Source organism: Anas platyrhynchos, chromosome 1, assembly GCF_047663525.1.
Source record: "Anas platyrhynchos isolate ZD024472 breed Pekin duck chromosome 1, IASCAAS_PekinDuck_T2T, whole genome shotgun sequence".
In the NCBI taxonomy this organism is placed as follows: Eukaryota; Metazoa; Chordata; class Aves; order Anseriformes; family Anatidae; genus Anas; species Anas platyrhynchos.
In genome coordinates this window covers 49507133-49528529 of record NC_092587.1, presented here as the reverse complement: position 1 = coordinate 49528529, position 21397 = coordinate 49507133, and the positions used below count along the sequence as shown (strand labels likewise).

The 21397-nt window shown below is 37.3% G+C and overlaps 1 protein-coding gene across 1 annotated transcript in view; it reads right to left on the bottom strand.

Annotated features, from left to right (window-relative positions):
- Positions 1-21397, bottom strand: part of KITLG (KIT ligand) — a 54998-nt gene that overhangs the window by 6655 nt on the left and 26946 nt on the right. Inside the window, exons 3-6 of the mRNA XM_027451740.3 lie at positions 13469-13531; positions 8920-9099; positions 6577-6739; positions 5572-5667 (exon numbers count right to left, since the gene is read on the bottom strand). Coding sequence (XP_027307541.1) covers positions 5572-5667; positions 6577-6739; positions 8920-9099; positions 13469-13531 — 502 coding nt within the window. The remainder of the gene's footprint in view (positions 1-5571; positions 5668-6576; positions 6740-8919; positions 9100-13468; positions 13532-21397) is intronic.

Here is a 21397-nt window from a genome sequence, read left to right as displayed (position 1 = left end):
AAAGTTCTACAGAGATGAATGTCAGTTGAAAAGAGGCTATTAATTAATCTGCCTTTGTCTGCTCAGACATTAAAACCAAGTGCAGAAATTAATGGGAAGGGCATATCTTTTATCAAAGTCTGTTCTAGGTTAGGTATAGAGGAGGTTGACTTACAGAACTGAATCTGGCAAAGGCAGGTAGTGTAGAGAGAGCCTGAACAGATTAAAAAACATTGACATTATTTATGAGACTTATATTCTCAGAAGAAAATTCCTATACTGTTCTTGTGTTTTAGTCAAGAAAAGTTAAATGCTTTTTTTCTTGATCACATTAGCCATTCTTCCCAGTGTGAGACTGCTCAGTTATACAACTGAATTTATGGTGATGGTCATGTTTCCTGGATTCTGCCTGAAGTTCAGAAAAAAAAAAAAAAAAAAAAAAAAGGAAAAGTGAGATAAAAATCAGAGGAAAAACTCTTCATGTCACATGAAGATTAAGCCATTTGATAAGATGTTATAGCAGTGTGTAAAACCTCAAAAAACATCTGACTGCAATGCCAGCCTGCTGATTTTTATGTAAACTTCTTGAGAAATTGTGTGCATTCAGGGAGATCATTGTTAGTCTGGCATGCTGATTTTTACAAATTTTCAAAAAATTTAGATTTTCTTAAACAACAGAAGAGTTTTCTTTACAATGAGGCATCTAAAAGTGGAACAATCTGATTTTGAGAAGATATCTCCAATACAGATGCTTTCTTCAGCATCTATGGAAAGGAATCATAGAATCACAGACACATGTAATGGTTTGGGTGGAAAGGACCTTAACGATGATCTAGTTCCAAGGATGCCATGGGCTGGGACACTTCCCACTAGACTACATGTAGGTTGCTCAAGGCCCCATCCAGCCTGGCCTTGAACACTTGCAGGGATGGGGCATCTACAGCTTCTCTGGGAAACCTTTGCCACAGCCTCTGAGTGAAGAATTTCTTCCTAATATCTAATCCAAACCTATCTTCTTTTACTTTAAAGCCACTACTCCTTGTCCTATCACTACACCCCCTGATAATGAGTCCTTCCCCAGCTTTCCTGTAGGCCCCCTTTAGGTACTGGAAGGCCACTTTGAGGTCTCCCTGGAGCCTTCTCTTCAGGCTGAACAACCCCAATTTATTCAGCCTGTCTTCATAGGAGAAGTGCTCCAGCCCTTTGATCATCCTCATGGCCCTCCTCTGGACTCATTCTAATACTTCCATGTCCTTCTTATATTGGGGGCACCATGAACTGAACACAGTGCTCCAGGTGGGGTCTCACAGGAACAGAGCAGAGGTGACAATCACCTCCCTCGCCCTGCTGGCCATGCTGCTTTTGATGCAGCCCAGGATACAGTTGGATTTCCAGGCTGCAAGTGCACATTGCCAGGTCATGTTGAGCTTTTCATCAACCAACACTCCCAGGTCCTTCTCCTCAGGGCTGCTCTCAATCTATTCTCCACCCAGCCTGTATTTGTGCTTGGGATTGCCCCAGTCCAGATGCAGTTGTCCTTGCACTTGTCCGTGTTGAATGTCATAAGATTTGCACAGGCCCACCTCTCAGTGAATAGTTTTATTATAATTATTTTTCCTTCAGTAGAGACCTTTACCTCTGTTAGAAAATTGAACTAAAACAGCTCTATACAGCTCTATACTAAAAACATTCCAACTCCTGATGGTTGTGAAGGCAGAGCAGGATAAGGAATAGGAGGAACCAGATGGTTTGGTAACTGTGAACTTCTTGGGCAACGCCAGAGGAACTTCTGGCTCTGCAGTTGGTACATTATTCACTTGAAATAGACCCTATCCTGCAAGGTGCTAAAGCGGAGTGGAAGCAGGCCAGCACCTCTCCAAGCTCTCACTTCACACCTTGTGGAAGAATCCTTTAGGAAGTGAGATCATTTGAAGTAGATTCATTTATAATCTTCATGGACAACAGGATGTTAAGCTGTGATTGAAATGCATTTACATTGAAAGCCACTGAGCTACACAATGAAGTTATTCAGCTGCTTTCCACCTTGAGCCATGTATGTAGGTTTAGTAAGCAATTATGATTCCAACCACCAGCTAGATTTTATTACCATTTATGTCTCAAAGGAATTTTCACTTTACCTCTGCTAAGCTCCAACACAATTACCAAAAGATCTTATCTACAAAAATGTAGAACAGCTCTCACCTGTTCATTAGGGTTTGCCATTAACTGTAAAGGTGGAATAAAGGAACAAAGGCACAGAATGCAACACCAATTGCATTAAGCCATGCGTAATATTTTCAAATTGTTGTGCAATTACTGAATTAAACTACAGTATTCTTTGCTTAATTATAAAAATCGACCTTCTCTCTAAAAACACTTCTATAGGTCTCAGTGTTTACAGAGCACACGTTCTTTGAGCTGTTCAGTACTGAATAATAAAGCTTAACTATTGTAAGGAAACTATAGGCAAAAAATGGAAGAAAGCAACACTGAACCTTCCATAAAAATATAAATTGTGCCATAGAAACAAGGTGCTAATGTGAGAAGTGTTATTAACAGCTGGCAAGTTCAAGTTTAAGCTGGGAAACATGAGATTCATTTGGTGGGGTGAAAAAAAAGAATACTATCTACTGCTTGATTCAAGCACTGAAACAAGAGATGAAGTTCAAGACCTCTTATCCTGACATTTGTTCTTTACATAGGAACCACCTCATCTGAATTCTCTAGACTATGCATGGGATAATGATCCAAATAACACCAATGGGACTTAAACAGTTACTCAGAATTTAAATTGGATTACAGTTATGTAGAACCAAGAGAAGAAAACATAAATATCCATTTTACATTTAGTTAGGATAAGATTTTTGGTGTAGATCTTGTCAGGGCTCACCTCTATTACAGTAGTTCAATTCTGTCATTGTGTAATAATGATGAAGTAATGAAATATGACTTGCAATAAATGTAGCAGCAACACGAGAAAAAATGTAAGTTAGCTAATTTATATTATATGCAATTCCTATGATAATTCTTTCACAAATGATTTTATTAGATGATTTTCTTAAGGTTTGCCTAAGTTGAATTTAAAATCAGGAGCAATTCAAGTCATCTGGCTCTCTAAGCAGACATTCATAACAGATTCCATATTTATTATTCATCTGGAAGGATTCTTTTGTAAACAGTGAATGCTTCTCAATAGCTTAGAAACCATTAATTTTAAATAGATCATTTTAAATAGATCGTTTTAAATACGTTTAATAATAAAGAGGGTTATTTAAAAGAAATGCATTGTTTTGTGTCTAGGGATGCCTTTTTTCAGGTTTTCTCTCTTCTCCAAATATATGCGTTTCTGAATTTTGAATCTAGTTGTATTGTTCTGAGAATAGACCTGCAGCTGGCAGACTGAGTCCCCTGTGCTGAGGGTTCTCCATGTGGAAAGTAGTAAGGATTATTCATTTTTTTTCCTTCTAGGAAGGCAGGGATTAATTAAAAAAGAGAACTTACTCAGCAGTAAAGCCAAAACAAACCTAAAATTGGTGCCGAAGACCATTCTCTGGCAGTAAGAGAGAGAGGCCAGTAAAGATGTCACAGGTCTTTTACCCCAAAAGCTCCAAACTAATAACAAAAGTGTAACCAGTCAGCATCCAATCTCCAAGTTAATGTAATTTAATCTGATTATGCGTTCAAACTGTCCCCAGCCCTAGACATTCAGTCTTTGTCATTTCTACATAAGGCTGTTAACTGCTATCCAATTTTCAAATAAATTGCTTAAGATAATGTTAATCGGTTAGAATACACCTTACAGCATATGGCCAGCCAAGCAATTTCTTTGACTTACTGCATTACTTTAATTTACTTAGGCTTTTTTTTTTTTTTCCTACTTCATTATCAGTTCCAGTTATAAAGCAAGATTAATGAGCCTGTTTCTGTACTCCTGTTCACAGTAGAGACACAGATGCCAATTCAGAGGTTGGAGCCCTGGCCTCTATCCGGTGTCCCTCTTGTTACTCTGATGGGTCAAAACTCCTTTCATCTGAACTGCTTCTGTAATCTCTTTCTATCTTTCTTTGGCTCCTTGATCCATTCTCATTGCTTCAGGCTGCATTTGAATATTCTTCCTCTCATAGTTACATCAAAAATTATTACATGTTCAGACCTGAGATGCAGTTATGCACTTTTTAGCCCCCTCCTTGTGCCTCACAATTGGCTCTGGGCTCATAAGGTTATTTGCAGCCAGCTGTGTGACCTCTTGGATATGAATTTATGGCAGTGAGATTTCCCTTTTCCAGAGAGGCAAGCTGGCAGCCAGGAGTTGAAGGCAGATTTTATTCCAACCTTCTTCTCAGAGTACTGGGGAGTGATAGCTTCAGACCTTGTGTTAATTAGAAAGCAACCAGAAGGGCTTTCAACCTGACAACTGCTGTAAGTTAACTAAGAGGTAGCATACACGGTTATGAAAACCCAGAGAATAACTAGATTACACATTTGCAAGTGAAGTAGGAAGAGAAGAAATCCATTCTTAGCAGTATCTGTCCCACAGTCAGGAGCTTCCATTGTGCCTACCAGGCTGTACCAGGCTGCCTCCTTGGCTATGCTTTCCTCAGCATGAGGAGCATCAGCCATACACTTCAACATCACACGTTCAGATAATATGGGTGTTTGTGAAATGAAAGAGGGAAATAGTAAATAGGGGTGCACACTGTCATCCTGATGTGTCTGGGAGAAAGGAACAAGGGAAACAACATGTATGATAAGATTTAGGCACCATTTCAAGAACCTCTAAGGAAAAACCCCTCCTTCAGAAAACTCCAGAGAGTATTCACATTGTTGTACATTATGTCACTAAAGTCCCCTGAAAATCTGTTATTTCTCTTCACTTCAGGTTCCTGTATCCTTTCTGACCTTTGATGGGTAATGCTTCAATCAATGGGTAATCTTACGGCAACAACTCCAGGCTGTCTGACCTGTCAGTCATGTAATGCACTGATCAAGACAGATGAGAAACACAGAGATAGTCATGCCAGACAGAAGATTACAACCTCAAAAAAGGTGTAGTAACTATGTTCTTGATCTCAGCTAAAAGCACACTGAGTGTGGAGCTAGTCTTTTTGGAACTACAACAAGTCTTCAGGTTTGGTATCAAGTTTGGCATCAGGAATACTCTCAAAATACAACATACAGAAATATTTTTCACCAAAGTGAGTATCCTGAGCCCAATTCAGGACTGCTATTCTGTTATTTGGAGAACCTTCCTTTTCTGAGAGTTAAAATGAGGTATCTGGAAGAGCCATGTTTGCTGAGGTCATATGACTAGTGAGACCTCATGATAGCAGTGAGACAAAATGAGGAAACCTGCCCTCTCCAAGTGCATGAGAGCTGTCACAGCATTGTAATTTTATACCATTTCTAAATTTTGATTAGACACGTTCATTGCATTTTACTATTGCAGCTGAGAAACACATGGTATACCATCAGGCACAAGTAACTTCTCATTAATTTATTCAATTAAGACATTATTTTCCTCTGAGCTCTCATAACAACCAGCCACCAGAACAAAATGGAGACACATATATTAATTCAATCACTTGTACTTACTGTTACTGCTAGTGTTACTGCCAGTGCTGTCATTCCTAAGGGAGCTGGCAGCAACAGGAGGAAACAAAATTGTTTTTGTGACAGCGACTCTGGAATCTAAATAGAAAATGAGTGTGTCAGCATTATGTAACTTAAAATACAGTTCTCTCTATATAAGATGATTGGCTATAGGACTACTTTGATTTCGCTATAGGGCTGTTCTAAAAATGTAGTTACAGGGCTTTTTTTTTTTAATAAGACAAAAAACAACAACAACAACAACAAAAAAAAACCAGCCATATTAAGAGACAGATGTGTCCACACACTGAGCTGCAGCTGAATAGTTATTCTGGAAAAGCAATCATTTTAAATGTGTTCTTAGGCTGTAGCACTGATCTACTTCTAGTTACTACTGGTGTAATTGGGCAACTAGACACATTGCCCTAATTAAAACAGCTAATAGCTGTCAATACAGAAAGTAAAAGAAAAGAGAATATAAAACCTCTGTTTACTGGAAGGATGAGAATGAACTGCAAGAGCCTCACACAAGTTAATTCTTTAAAATCAAGCAAACATGACCCTTTTTCAGCTATGGAGACAACTCGAGGGTACTCCAGTTTACAACTTGTCCTAGCTTCCTGTCCTTTAAGTAGTGCAATCAGGAGCTCCATTTCTACCTTATAAAAATTAAATAGCGCATCAATAGAAGATAAGATGAAGAATAAGAGCAATGTAAAAAGCCAATCCAGCATGTATTTGGGATGAAAAGAAACAGAGCAGAGTATTGTGAAGTTATTTGGATTATATTAAGGAATGATGTCACCAGAAATGATGGCATTAGCTTTACTGCCAGATATAACTCTACTTAGAACAGAAATACAAGCATTGGTACTGGTTGTAATTTTAACTTGCAGTAAAAAGAGACATGGAGATACAGACTCAGATCCTCAGCATCTCTGAAATTAAAGGAAAATCACCCATTTCTATCTACTTAGTTTCTGTTCCCTAAAACAAGAGCCATCTTACCATTCTCTGGTGTTTCTACTGTTGAAGGCAGAATACAGTCATTCTTATCCAATGTGTCTGCAAACTCCTTGTAAACCTCAATGGTACTATTAAAGACCTCAAAAAACTGCTCAGGAAAGAAGCGATGTTCTTCATAAAGGTGACCATTTTCTTTTATAAAATCCTAGGGTAAAACATAGAATTCATCTTGAAAGAGGGTCAGGTGAGACTCTAATTTCATCACCTCAACATATGATTAAAGTATGCAAAGATGACATAAAATAGCTTAAATTTTTAACCTGCAGAAGACCAAATCTGCTGTATACAACCTTAACAAAACAAGCAAGGCATCTGATATGAGGATTTCAAATTAACCTTGCAAACAGAAATAAAATATTAATCCATGGTTGTAGAAATGCCAAGGAATGAAAGGCAATCTCTCATCTCATGCTGAAAACGAAGAGGTTTTACTTTTTTCTCTTCTTCTCTCTCTCTCTGTTTTTCTTCTCTCTCTCTTTTTTTTTTTCTTTTTTTTTTTTTTTTATATTTTTAATTTGAGATCACTCATTAAACAAACAAATAAACAAAACCTTGATTTCACATTACTTGCTTATGTTCTGCATGATCCTTTTAATCTGAATTCAGGAACACAACACAATCATAGCTATTGTCGTAAGAGTACAGGGAACAGAATACAATAGCTAGGACACACTGTGGCTTAGAAGCAGGCTGAGATCTCTGATAATGTACCTAAAAATAAGAACAGGACTATAAACAAGGAAACCCAATTAATTTGAGGTCTAACAGACAAGTTTTTTATGCCAGACTAAACAAAAATATTGAGGTCCATGTTAAGATCGTTTATGGTTGTTTTCTTTTTTTCTTTCTACCTGACCCTGGCTTTCACAACAGATGTTTCTTATGCCAGCAGTTCAAATTTGATCTGGGGTTGCTACTCCTTACTCCTAATAGGAATGGTAAAAACATGGGTTAAATTGATTTCCCTTGGCTTTAAATTAAAACCAGGGGAATTTTCCTAGTTCTTGGTTCCAAAATTGTTTCCTCTTTAATGCTGAATTTCTGTGAATTACAGGGTATTTACTTCCTTTTGCATTCTGCAAAATAAATTTCCCTTTCCCCAATCATATTCCAGTTGAGGGTCCTGAATCATAATGACAAGAATACAGAAGAATAAATAAATAAATAAATAAATAAATAAATAAATTGAAGATTGGACAGAATTTGATTTGGAATGGAATGATGGGGAATATCTAATTACGGAATAAGTTCTCAGAAATATAATGGCAATATATGACAAGGTTACAAGCTTATATCACATCAAATGACATTGGGTATTTTTGTGCACTTAATTTATTCTGAATTGAAAAGGAGAGGAGAGGAGAGGAGAGGAGAGGAGAGGAGAGGAGAGGAGAGGAGAGGAGAGGAGAGGAGAGGAGAGGAGAGGAGAGGAGAGGAGAGGAGAGGAGAGGAGAGGAGAGGAGAGGAGAGGAGAGGAGAGGAGAGGAGAGGAGAGGAGAGGAGAGGAGAGGAGAGGAGAGGAGAGGAGAGGAGAGGAGAGGAGAGGAGAGGAGAGGAGAGGAAAAAAGAAGTGATTACAACAGCTAAGGACTTTCTAGACAAATAAATGCATAGAGAAGATGAAATCGTAGTCCTATAAAACATGATGAATTTGGGCCATTATTTTTCAGTGAGACAATACCATTGACTACAGAATTTTTAATTACTGATAGACTGGTTAGAGCTGGGTAGGAGATTAGAAAATTAAGTTTTCCCTATCAATTTAATCCTAGAGAATCTCATATGTTTGATCCATCAGATACCCAAAGACTCATGGAATCCTCCCAGCTGCTGCTGGCTTACAGAAACATGGAAATGGAGCAATATCCTCTAGTCTTTGCTGCACCTCTGTATAAAAAGTTACATTAAATCATGGTGAAGCTTTCTGAGCCTCACAAACTGTGATACATACTTTAAGAGTATATTAATAGTTTCAACTACATAATTTTTACATTACGTTAAGATCACTAGGAAAATATGTAATTTAAGCTGGATGTACAAGGAAAACTTCTGCTTGTTGGAAACAGACATGAATGAATTAATTATGTTAAGGCTGGTAATTTCACTACTTATATAACTGCATAAAGATCTTTGCATATACTGTAATTTCATGCAAGTCATTTTCTTTGAAACAGGAAATGACAACTATCCAACATTAGCACAATGTACTCAGTGCATCTCTAAACAAAGCAGGATTTCAGACATACAGCAATAGAAATGAAAACAAATTTTAAAAAAATAAGTAAAAGTATCCAACATAAAAGTAGAAAATCTGCATTAGATTACCTTATTTTTATCAAAAGCTAGACATGCCATAAGATCATTAATTATCCTTGTGAGATTATTGATGATTGAATAGTTGCTTAAAACATCAGACATATCGGAAATATCAGAAAATTTCTGGAGAAGACTATGTAGACTCCTTGAAAATTCAGGCACCATCAAATGCAACCAACAGTGATTAGGCTGTCAGGGGATAAAAAGAAAGACAGAGAGGTAGATTAAATATCAGACTTTTCCAAAAGCTGGTTATGCAACTCAATGTTCTAAAGATTAGATTGTTCTTTCCAATTTAAATTATCTTGAATGTCTAAATTAAAAATCTCCTTTTGTGTCAGCCAACTTTTTCTTCAGTCCTTTTGGTAAAATTTCTATTCTCACTGATACTGACATATTTATGGTTGTCTGTTTGATGCCATCCTTTCATTAAATTCTTAATGAATGCTAAGCATAAGTCTGTTGAGAATTTGAGCCTTAGGACATGCTACTATGAACCCTCTTCTATGCTTTCATTAACCTTTTTTTTCTCTCCAGACCTTTTTTTTTTTTTTTTTTATAGGAAAACTATATTTTTCCTATAAAAAAAAAAAAAACTTTCCAAAAAAAAAACCAACAACTATTTTTTTATAGGAAAACTATACTCAGTCTTAATTGTATCATTGTTACCCTACATGACTCAGTTAATCTCAAAGATTCTTGACTTAAATCTCTTCTGAAGGATAATTCCCTAGATGTTTTGCTATGGAAAACCATGTGTGCCTTTATCCACCTCTGAACTAGTTAGCTCAGTTAACTTCTCTTAGTGCTTTCACTAAATGCCATTCCTAAGAATAGTTTCTATACCTAAAAGTCTTTCTTTTCCTGAGTTCTCGACAACAAAAGAGTTTTACACAACCTGTCATGGTATCTGCCACATCCGTGCCACTGGAATAGAGTTCAAACACTTTAACTGATTCCTGTGCAGCTAGATTGCAGATAAGGTTTATACAGCTGTTCACACAATTAGAACCTGGTCATTCATTTTGTTACCTTACAGGAGTCTTTAACTTATTTTACTTGGATTTATATAACAATAGTTAAGTAAATAAAAGAGCCACTCAGTTCCACTCTCCCCAGAAAAACAAAAACAAGAACCAAAACCAAACCCAAAACAAACCAAAACAATAACAAAGAAAAAAAAGAAATTGCCCTTACCAGGTATGGTCAGTAGAAAGGCAGGTAACGTGTTAATCACATGGCAACATGTATATGGAAATCTCTTCCCAATAAATATTGCACTATTCACAGTAAATGTTATGGAAATTTATTGCACATATGGAGCAATTTTTTTCAACTGGTGAAAATGTCAAATGATCGTTCAAGCCTGCCAGCCATGAAGATTTTGGCCTAGCAACCCCTAAGGAATATGTACCTTCAGTATTACTAAAATTGTTTTGAATGTTCCATGATTTCACAGAATCACAGAATCACAGAATATTAGGGATTGGAAGGGACCTTGAAAGATCATCTAGTCCAATTCCCCTGCTGGAGCAGGAACACCTAAGTCATGTCACACAGGAACACGTCCACGGATGTTTTGAATGTGGAGAAGGAGACTCCACAACCCTCCTGGGCAGCATCCAATGAGATCATTCATACCTCCTCCTGCAGCACAAGGGAAAATTCTGCCACTCTACCTGTTTCTAGACTTATCTCATTTGAGTCAATTTCTGCAATAACTCTGCATACAGATTGTTTATTCTAAAAAAAAATGTATTTACTACTATCAATATCATTACCTGGAGACAAATGACTTTCTAAGTAACAGAGCTGTTCTGCCATGATCTGTATATGTCTTTGATGAGGAAGAAACATCCATACTTTCAAAGACCAACCAGATCACTAGGCTTCCATGCTTAGAGAACTGAAAGGAAACACATTGTTTAGCTCCACCTCAGGTTTCATTTTTGTGTACAAGTTTCTCACACACTACTAACAAGTTTTCTGCAATTATATCAAGAGTTTAAAAGGAATGAAACACAATGTGAAACGGATAGTGTTTGGCTTGATTCTCTGCTTCCCTTTTCTCCTTCAAGCACTACAACAGGAGGAGAGAGGCAGATTCAAAAATCAGAGATGGTTTGTTGAAATGTACTCCATTCAAGCAGCATGCATTGTGTCATCTCCCATCAGGAGACAGAAAACAAGTTTACTTTTGCTTTGGTGTAGCTACTCTGAACTGCAAACCTGGAAACTTTATCTGAGGTTTTGTTCCTGTGGTTTAGCAAGTGCATGAGAATCTCCTCCGGCTGAACTGTTTTGACTTACAAAGCTGTATTCCATGGGAGCGTTAAGTTTTCTTTTCAGTAATATCAAGAGATGCATTCTCGTGCTTTCTCAATACCTATCAAACACAGGGATGAAACTGCTAAAACTGACATTATTTGTCAAGAAGAAACAGAGGTTTGACTCTGCTCTTTTTATGTGTGTAAATTTGGACTAGGAATTATATCTTGGAATACTTACAAACCTAACTTCCTCTGTATTTGCAGGTACTCGTCATTTAGTTTTTTCTTTCTACATTTATCTAAAAGTTTGGAGTTTATCTCTCCTTTTGAATTTAGCCCCTGCTGCTGTCATCTTTGCCTTTTAACCTTCAGGTTAGACTACACACTTTGCTCTATTCAAGACTACTTTTAACACCACTCAAATGCCTTGAGCTAGTGCATAATGCAACAACCATTCTGTTTAATGGATCAGGTCAGTCTGTTCCTGTTACATGCACTACACTGGCTTTCCATCTGCTTTGCATTCACTCTGCCTTCCTACCTTTAGTCATTTACATTCTAGATTTTCTACCTTGGGTACATTTCTCACTTTGTGCACACATTTAAGATTGAAATCTATTGGGGAAAAAAAAAAAAAAAAAAAAAAAAAAACAACAAACTGCAAAGTGTTGTTTCAGTTTTTTCAAAGCTGAACAAAAGGTGTTTGCCTTATGCAAAGCCCTAGGTTTCTCAGCTTGCAGGGACCTTTAAGATCCCAGAGCAAAACCTACATATTCAGTCAGCCCTTGCTGTGGTATGTGCTGTGGTACACAAGCTGAAATCCCCAGAGAGGAATTTGGCAGAGCAGGACGTGAATACCGCTGAATACTTCCCCCTGGGAAGGCATGCAGCCAAGAGCTGCACCTTCCCTCACCACTACTGAATGTGGTGTACAAGCAGAGTGAATATGGAAATCCCAGCTCTAAACTTCTCTTCTTCCTATTTAATTCTTGGCTACACATCATAAATGTAAACTGGATCTAGGTTTCTGGATGTGATGCAGCAAGATGACATGGCGTTTAAACTATAGAAGAAACTACTTACTGGCAGCCAAAACTAAACCACGGAGGGAGGTAAGAGTTAAGCAGTGAGAACAACTGGGAGTCCATTGCTCAAGCTGGCTCCCTGGTCTTCTTCATCCACAACATAAACACTTCCCAAGAGAGCAGCAGAGAGAACACAGCCCAGCCCACACCAGGCAGCTGCAGTGCTCATCCCTGAGTGGGGAGCAGAACCCAGGCTACGGCTGCTCTCCACTGATGCTCATCACAGCAGGCATTGAAAGGGCTGAATTGCAAAATGCACTGCAACCAGGGGATGGTGGCAGCTAGTCTTCCTGGGTAATGGTTATTTTGAGCAAATAATTATTTTTTCATTAGTTTTAATTGTATTATATAGGACCTAGTGTACATGATTTCCATAGAATTTGTTCTGCTGATTTTTTCTGCCAAAGGAGTAAAGTTTAAGGAATATGCATTCAGCAGAATTGCTATGTTCAACTTCTTTTCTTTTCTTTTTTTTTTTTTTTTCACTGCATGCAACAACCAAGAGAGCATTTTCAACCCATCCTTTTAAAAAATATGGGAAAAAAATAGGGAAAAAATATTTAGTAGAATAAGCAATAAGATAGTATGAAAAAGTTTTTAATACAAAAGGCTATAACATTTTAAAGAAGGCAGAAGGTGTTTACTTAAAAGCATCATTATGTATTAACTATGGAGTTACATAGAAAGAATGTGTAGAAGGAACTTCACAGCATGTTTGAATGAAATAACATCCTCACTTTTTGTCCTTTTGTTTAGTTACTGACACTGTTATTTACTGAACTTGGGCGTCTCTTCATTGTCTAGTCCGTTTGCTGTACTTTAACAAAATTTCTAAGCTAGAATGATATTTTAGGATATATTCCAAACTACAATTCATAAGAAACTACTTGTTTAAGAAAAAGAAAAATCAATTGGCATAATGAAATAATAGCATAGTTAGGTGTATTTATTTTTTTTCCAGAGAAAAATGGTAAAAAATGGAATACGAAGAAATATTTTTGCAGGATTCTTGTAATTAGCAAGGTTTTAAGTGACTTCAGGAATCACTATATATTCCTGTCTTTTAAACGAATACTTGCAAAAGTGGAACAACTGTCCTTCAACTGTAACTTATTAAGCCATAGGACTAGCTAAAAATGTTATCACCACCACAGGTTCTAGTGGGCTGTTTTATTGGAATTATCATGAAGTGATTGTACTTACCAAGCTATCCATCTTCGGGACATATTTAAGGGTTATCATATAATCATTTGGCAGATTTCCAACCTACAATAAATAGATAATAAAAATGTTATTACCAATTACAAAAAATAAGACATCTTCCATCACATTCCATTGTTTTGTATTCAACAGAATCCATCAAATATTCAACACAGATTTGTGTAACCTACAAGCTGTAAAAATGTGCATACTGTTTCCTACAGAATTGCTACTGAATCTTATTTGCTCAGGAGAGAAGTATCTTCCCACACCTCCCTAACTTTCCCAGATCCAATCTGATCATGTTCAGCACTGCCCAGAAGAATTAAAATCACTAATGTGGTGAGAAGAAGTGATGTTCTGAGGTTATGCACTACTGCAGAATTTCCACTGCATTTCCATCTTTTAATGGCATGTCTTCAACTGTTGGGAAAATTTGTGTGGCAATTCGCATGTAACCTGAACATCTCCAAACATGCATGCCCGGTAATCTTTGACTAAGCCCTTCTCCTTCAAGTAACTTTCAACGTAAGAAGGCATTTCACAGAATCACAGAATTTTCTAGGTTGATAGAGACCTCAAGATCATCGAGTCCAACCTCTGACCTAATGCTAACAAGTCTTCCACTAAACCATATTGCTAAATTCAACATCTAAACGAAACCATATTGCTAAATTCAACATCTAAACGTCTTTTAAAGACTTCCAGGAATGATGACTCCATCACTTCCCTGGGCAGCCCATTCCAATGGGCTCATTAAAGAAGTTCTTCCTAATATCCAATCTAAAACACCCCTGGCGCAACGTTAGCCCATTCCCCCTCGTCCTGTCACCAGGCACACAGGAGAATAGACCAACCCCACCTCACTACAGCCTCCTTTAATTTACTTATAAAGACTGATATGGTCACCCCTGAGTCTCCTTATCCCCAGGCTGAACAAACCCAGCTCCCTCAGCTGCTCCTCATAGGACTTGTTCTCCAGACCCCTCACCAGCTTCGTCGCCCTTCTCTGGACTCGCTCGAGCCCCTCAATATCCTTCTTGTAGTGAGGGGCCCAGAACTAAACACAGTACTTGAGGTGTGGCCTCACCAGAGCCAAGTGCAGGGGGACAATCGCTTCCTTAGTCCTGCTGGCCACACTGCTTCTTAAGCCAGGATGCCGTTGGCCTTCTTGGCCACCTCAGCACACTACTAGCTCATATTCAGCCGACTAACCTAACAAAATACCTGAACCTAACAAACCTAACAAAATAATAAATTTGAACCTAACAAAATACCTGCCTACCTTATGGTGACAGAAAAACACTTACGCACAACTTTAACTTTGAAGCTGTGCCTCCTACTAATGGTGAGCGATATAATTACATCACTGAAGTGTCCTGGGGCAAAGGAAAGCTTTTGCACATATCAGCTGAGCACAACTCTACCACTGTGGGTAAGTATGGGGTGCTCTGAAGCAAGGATAAGGAGTGGAGAAAGACGTCTTACTAAACTATACAATGCAGTCTCCTACAGATGGGATCCAACACTACTCTGAGATATGCTTGATATGCTATCATATGGTGAATGTGCTGACTGGGGATATGCTGCCACGATCTACAATCTCTTGAAAAACCTTGTCCAAAAGGTCTACCAGTACTGTGATACTTAGTGATACAGCAAATTTGTTCTCATTTGTATTGATTAAAGATTCAATGGATACTTCTCATCTTTATTTGAAATCCATTTAGACAAAAGATGTCAAGGATATACATAATTCCCTTCCTGAAGTAGAATCTACACTTTGTTCAGCAAAGCATTTCTGCTTCTTTGGGTTAAAGATCGTTCTGTCATGTCTGTTTCTGCTTCTGCTGCTATAGCAACCAGCAAAGTGATTTTTTTTCTTTCTGTGCAGTTTTTAGGTAATATTTTGTTTGACACAACAGAATGTTTTATTGTTAATTAAAATGTAGTTTCAATTTAAAATTGAAACAGCAATTTCAAAATGTTCAGGTTCAAGCAATGATCAAGGACAGTACTTATGTCAGTCACTAGCGACTTCCAAACATTTTTTTTTTTACACCATGGACTGAAACACAGTCCCTGAGTTCAGTGACCTCTGGCTTTCTTCTACAGCAACAAAAAAACAGGTTTTATAAAAATAACCACCATTAATTCATTTCCATAGATCAATTTTTATTTTTTTATTTATTTTTATTTTTATAACCACATATTCCCAAAGCAGCAGCTGCAGAAGTGCCACTAAAAATCTCTATATCAAATTCTGTTTACCTGGATTTTTGAGGAATTGATTCAAGATACTAAAAATAGTGAAAATTATTGCAATACATTTGTTCTTTCTTTAGAGCATCTTGAACCTTTCTGATTTATTCTAAATTCTTATCCACTCTTTTTTTTTTTGCTCTAAAACCACCCTGACATTAATAGATAATGCAGTCTCTTTCCAGCTTCCTTTGCGTGCCTAGAGAGGTAGGATTAGCAACATTTCAACCAGCAAAGATAGTGAAGATGCTACTCTGTGTGCAAAGTTTCCCCTACTCACTCTAGTGGGATTCAGTACTTAGCAATGTCAGCAAAACTACTGTTCTTTAAGAAAGGTCACTGGAAGATTAAATTTGTTCCAAATCAATGAACACTACAAGAATTGATATGCATTATGTATACAATCTACTTTACTGGCATCAGAGCCTGTCAAGCACTTTTCATGCACAGTTAAAAAATGTAACTGCCCAAGCACTCTTACAGCTCCTCAAACAAACCTGGAGAATACAGCTCAGTCTCAGATTTTTTTTTTCTTGACAGACTGTGAATCAGAAAAAATATTTTTGAACTTATTATTAAAAATGAAGATCAGTGAGGGGGGAAGGTGTCAAACACAAAGTACATGCCCTACCTCAAGACATAACAATTTGTTAAAATTTTATTGATTGAACTCCACATGCCAGATGCTCTGCTGATGATAAAAGATGAGAGCTCAGTCAAAGTGAGGTAGTTAAATTCGTGTACCAGTTTGACTTCCCAATTCACTCACAGCAAACAGGCTAGAGCCCCTGATGTAAGAGTGAAGAACACATTTGAACTAAAGCTTGCATTTCAGGCTTCCTGAAATGAATCTTGATATTTTGTTGAAGGCCAACCACCGATCCAAAAGTAACCACTTGCTTTTTAACTGCAGAATTATCCTTATGCAGGAATGAGAGTGTGGGCCAAAAAAGGGTCAAACATGGCTACACATATCTTTTGCACCTGTGCACAAAGGCAGAAAGTATTCTGTTTACCAAGGTGGCTGGCTGCTGCAGTTCCCAACCAGGAGCAGCACAATGGACAAAAGGGCTGTGAGCTGCCTGAGCAAAGGAGGATGAAACATGACTGTTCCTTGAAACTTTCTGAGTTCTGGAACAGTCTTTCAGTTCCCTTACACAAGGCCTAAAGTACAGTGACAAATCTGGAGGGTAACAAATTACCTGCCTGCATAATCTTCCTTGTTTTATAAAAGAGTAACATTTTTTATGATAGTCTTGGAAAGTAACATGTACAACAAAAATAACCCTACACTTCAATTAAATTGCCCCCCAGATTTCTCTGATTTAGTGGTTGGTATAGTTGTAGAAATTTTATCAGGCTCTGAGAACAAAATATTCTTTCCAGACATGAAGAATAGGGAACTTAAGTCTTTAAATTCATATAAAAGCAATATTAAGTTCTATATTCCTAGGTGCAATAAAAACTGGGGAATGTAAGATTCCTTTTGACATACAGAGGTTTCAATATTTAATACAGCACCGTTAACATTGCATAACCCAAATATACTTTTTGTACGATTAAGTAAGTCTACAGTAAATATTACCATTTGCTGTTGTAAATTATTTCTTTTTTATTCAGAGGCACATGATGGAAAAACTTACTTTCCTTTTCCATTTCTAACTCTCATTTCTCTTATCCTCATTCCTATTTTTTTCCCATCTTGAATACATCTGCTTCTTCCCTCTTTGCATCCTCAGCTTTTCTTTTTCTGCAGGAGCTTCCACTTTCTGTCCATCATCTCTGCAATCTACTTTACCTCATCTGCTAATGAAGCAGTTAATTAAATCTTTATCATTTGGCTTAAGACAACATGGTAACAATTTCTGTTCACACTTCTTATATCCATACTGGCAGATTATCTGCACAGGATAAAAACACTGGATTCCCCCCGCACCCTGCCTTTTTTTTTTTTTTTTGGTAACCCCTTCACTCAGTAGAGTTGGATCCATTCCATACATCCATACATTCTTATGCAAAATCAAAGCCACAATTACAGTAATGTAGTAGCATAGCTTTATGCTGACTTTCTATGGTGAAAAGAACAATGGGGATAGGCTTTACCGACAGGTGATGCAATTACAGTTTTATAATATGGAACATTTGTTCATCAAGTAATGTGTTTTCCTCCAGACATCTTCATTTAAAAAGAGGCAGCAGTTCAAATGATTTGTGATGCAGAATGAATACTCTCTAAATACCTTAATTCTCTATAGGTATGAAACTATGTTCTTTTAAAGTTCTCTCTATTTAAAAACAAAAAGATTGTTGAATTGTTCTTTTCTTCTGGAAATGCTGTTATTTAGGACACCTTCTACATAGTACAAAATTACATTATAAAGATTTCAATTTAATCTTACAGAAAATACTACAAGTAATTTTTGTATTAATAGACTGTTTTGGTCTTAAGTTTGTTAATACTCAGAAACCTTCATTTTATCGAATCTCTTCCTCCTTTCTATAACTTTTGCTAAGAGTCTAGTATGATGCTAGTGAAAATACAGTTTAATACCAGTGAAAGCAAGTTACACAATACATCTGTCCTCAGTTTCTTATTCAACATGAAGTTGATTAAGCTAATGAACCACATTTTTGGGCACTGAACAGTGTGTCTTATTTATTCTCCACCAGCATAGGCTTAGTAGACGTGCCTGATTTACATTCACAGAAAGTTTTGACTGGGGAATGTTCTTCTCATTTTCCTGGAATACGATAGTTTAACAGAACACAGCCACAAGAAACCAGGAAATATTTAGAAGATGCTACAACAAGCATGTAAAGCCAAAATGTGTTACAACTTCACAGGCAGTGTAAATAGTGCCTGTGAAGACAAACCAATAAGCTTGCCATTGATCATAAAACGAAAGATAAACAGCTTAAGGGAAATGAGTAGAAGATATATGGTCAGAACAGCACAATGAACAGACAGAATGGCAAAATTGTAGAGGCTGAAGGCAGAAAAAGACTTTTCAGTAGACTGGATTTTAATTCACCAAGAACCTGGAAGAAAGATGTTTTGGTATAGACAAAAAGCTACATAAACACTTTTTTTCATTTTATGATGGAAAAAAAAAATAGCATTAGAAGTGAACTTAATAAGCATTTGAGAATTGGCAAGAGCCAAAATGGACACCTTTATTATAGACCTGAATAGCTGGAGAGATTATTATTATTAAGTGTTATTACTTTACAGTGAGAAGAAAAAGGCACAGGAAAGGATAACATTTGGGGGAGATGAAGAGCTCATAGCCCTCCCATGTGGAAGATTCAGTCCATACAGAATCTAAGATGATGTCTGAATGTTTGTGAGTAAGACAGGCCTACATCCTAAGATAAATGATGGTATCTGAGTATTACTGCTGAACAGTAAGTTATCTCACACAGATATTGGACTAGATACATGACTTTGAACAAAAGAGTCCAAAGAACATGCCAGTGTGGCCAAGAATAAAGCCTGTAGAAATGACTGCCATATTGTTCTCAGCAAGCATGATAAAGATCTACTAAAAGCCTTTGTATAATAACATCACAATAACCATCGGCAATAACAGTACATACAATAATATTAGCTTCTGTGAAATCCCCAGCTCCTTCTGGGAAATCCTACAGTTTGTTCTCAGTGTGAAAGGGGAAGAAAGTGATTAAAGACACAATATTCTACTGGCATAAAATCTTTGGATCAGTGAAGAAATAGATCTATAAAGGCCTATAAAGAACTCAGTCACCTATGCAGGCTATGCCTAACGCTGAAGACAAATCTTCAGAATATAATTTCTCAATTTAATCAGCATATTTTGTTTCAAAATGCAGATGGTACATGATATTTATAGTAATTTACAAGAGTCATAGGCCCTGCCTGAACTAAATTTTTAAGCAAACATCTTGGAGTCCATGTTGTATATACTAAGGATATACTCCATGTAACATTAAAAAAATCATAAATACAAAACAAATACTTCTTGAAAACCTGTTTCCAAATCTATTGCTACCCATCCATTCTGAAAACAAAGTTTCTCTTTAATTAATCCAGATATGCTAATATACCAAAATACTAAGTGCTATGCAGAAATGTCAGTGGTCTGCTCCAGGTATTAGAACTACAGACATTTACCCATACCAAATGTACATAGCCATGTTGAGAACACCAGCACCTAGGCTAGGTTTTATTTTTTTATTATTATTATTATTTTATTTTTTTTAAAGTAGTTCAGGAATCATTCTACAGTGCACACACAGTGGTTTTTGTAGACACTTCTTAAGACTAATAGTAGTAGGATGGGAAGAAAAGATCATTTAGGAGTTCAAGTAGATATTCATGCTTTCAATGATGAAAGCTTCATGATGCAGCCATGATTTTCTGTCAAAAATTTGATAACAAATTTACAGCAAATATAGTTTTAACAGCATTTGGAATAACTGTTCTTTTCAGCTAGATAATATGGTTAGTCAGCATTCTCTGTGAGTTTCAGCCTTCTCTTATAAAAACAGTCAGTCTAATAAAAACCAAGAGTTCTTGTACTAAATTTAAGATCCTACAGTTATTTCCACATTATCTCTTCAGTTCAGACTTTATGGAAATGATTTTTGCACAAAAAATCCATGCAAATATTAATATATACAGACAAAACAGGGAAACAAAGTCTCATCAAAACATCTTCAAACACTCAAAACAAAGAGAACTCAGGTGTCTGGTGTTCAGCCTTGGCATTCTCTGTATCTGTCTGTTATTTCTCACACCCAAAACGTCTTGAAGCTTTTAGCTAACTTCACCAAAATTTTGCATTCTATAAAGAGATATGAAAGGCATATAGGTAAGAGCGACCTTATTGCTTTTTATAAGTACATTAAAGAAGGCTGTAGTGAGGTGGGGGTTGGTCTATTCTCCCGTGTGCCTGGTGACAGGACGAGGTGGAATGGGCTAAAGTTGTGCCAGGGGTGTTTTAGATTGGATATTAGGAAGAACTTCTTTACTGAGAGGGTTGTTAGGCATTGGAATGGGCTGCCCAGGGAAGTGGTGGAGTCACCATCCCTGGAGGTCTTTAAAAGACGTTTAGATGTTGAATTTAGCAATATGGTTTAGTGGAAGACTTGTTAGCATTAGGTCAGAGGTTGGACTCGATGATCTTGAGGTCTCTTCCAACCTAGACAGTTCTGTGATTCTGTGATTCTTTGAAGTCAGGAGAACAACAGTACAGCATCTTCACTGAGGAGTGGCAGAGGAGCTCAGCCCAGTTGTGTTATGCTCAGTCTTGGCAACATCAGAAGGGTAGTGCAAGCCAGACAGTAGGCAGGGTTTTTCTTCCAGGACAAGCAGTGCACATGCACCAAAATATTCACCACCCGAACTCCTTCCTTCCAGCCAGCAGCCCAAGTAAAAAGGGATATGAACCTGGTAGGAGCTCAGAACATTGCCCAGGTAGGCCTCATGCCCAGGGGCCATGGGAGGGAGCTAGCAATAAGGTTGTATGTGGAGAGAGGTGAAGAAGTGTGAAGGAGGGTGGGGTATGGATATGTAGTGCTGCAGGGGTATGTGCAAGAACTGCAGTTGCTGGACTAGACAGGAGGAAGATGCAGGAATATGATATGGAAAAATCACAGTCAAAACAAGCAAACAAACAAAAAAAAAGCAAA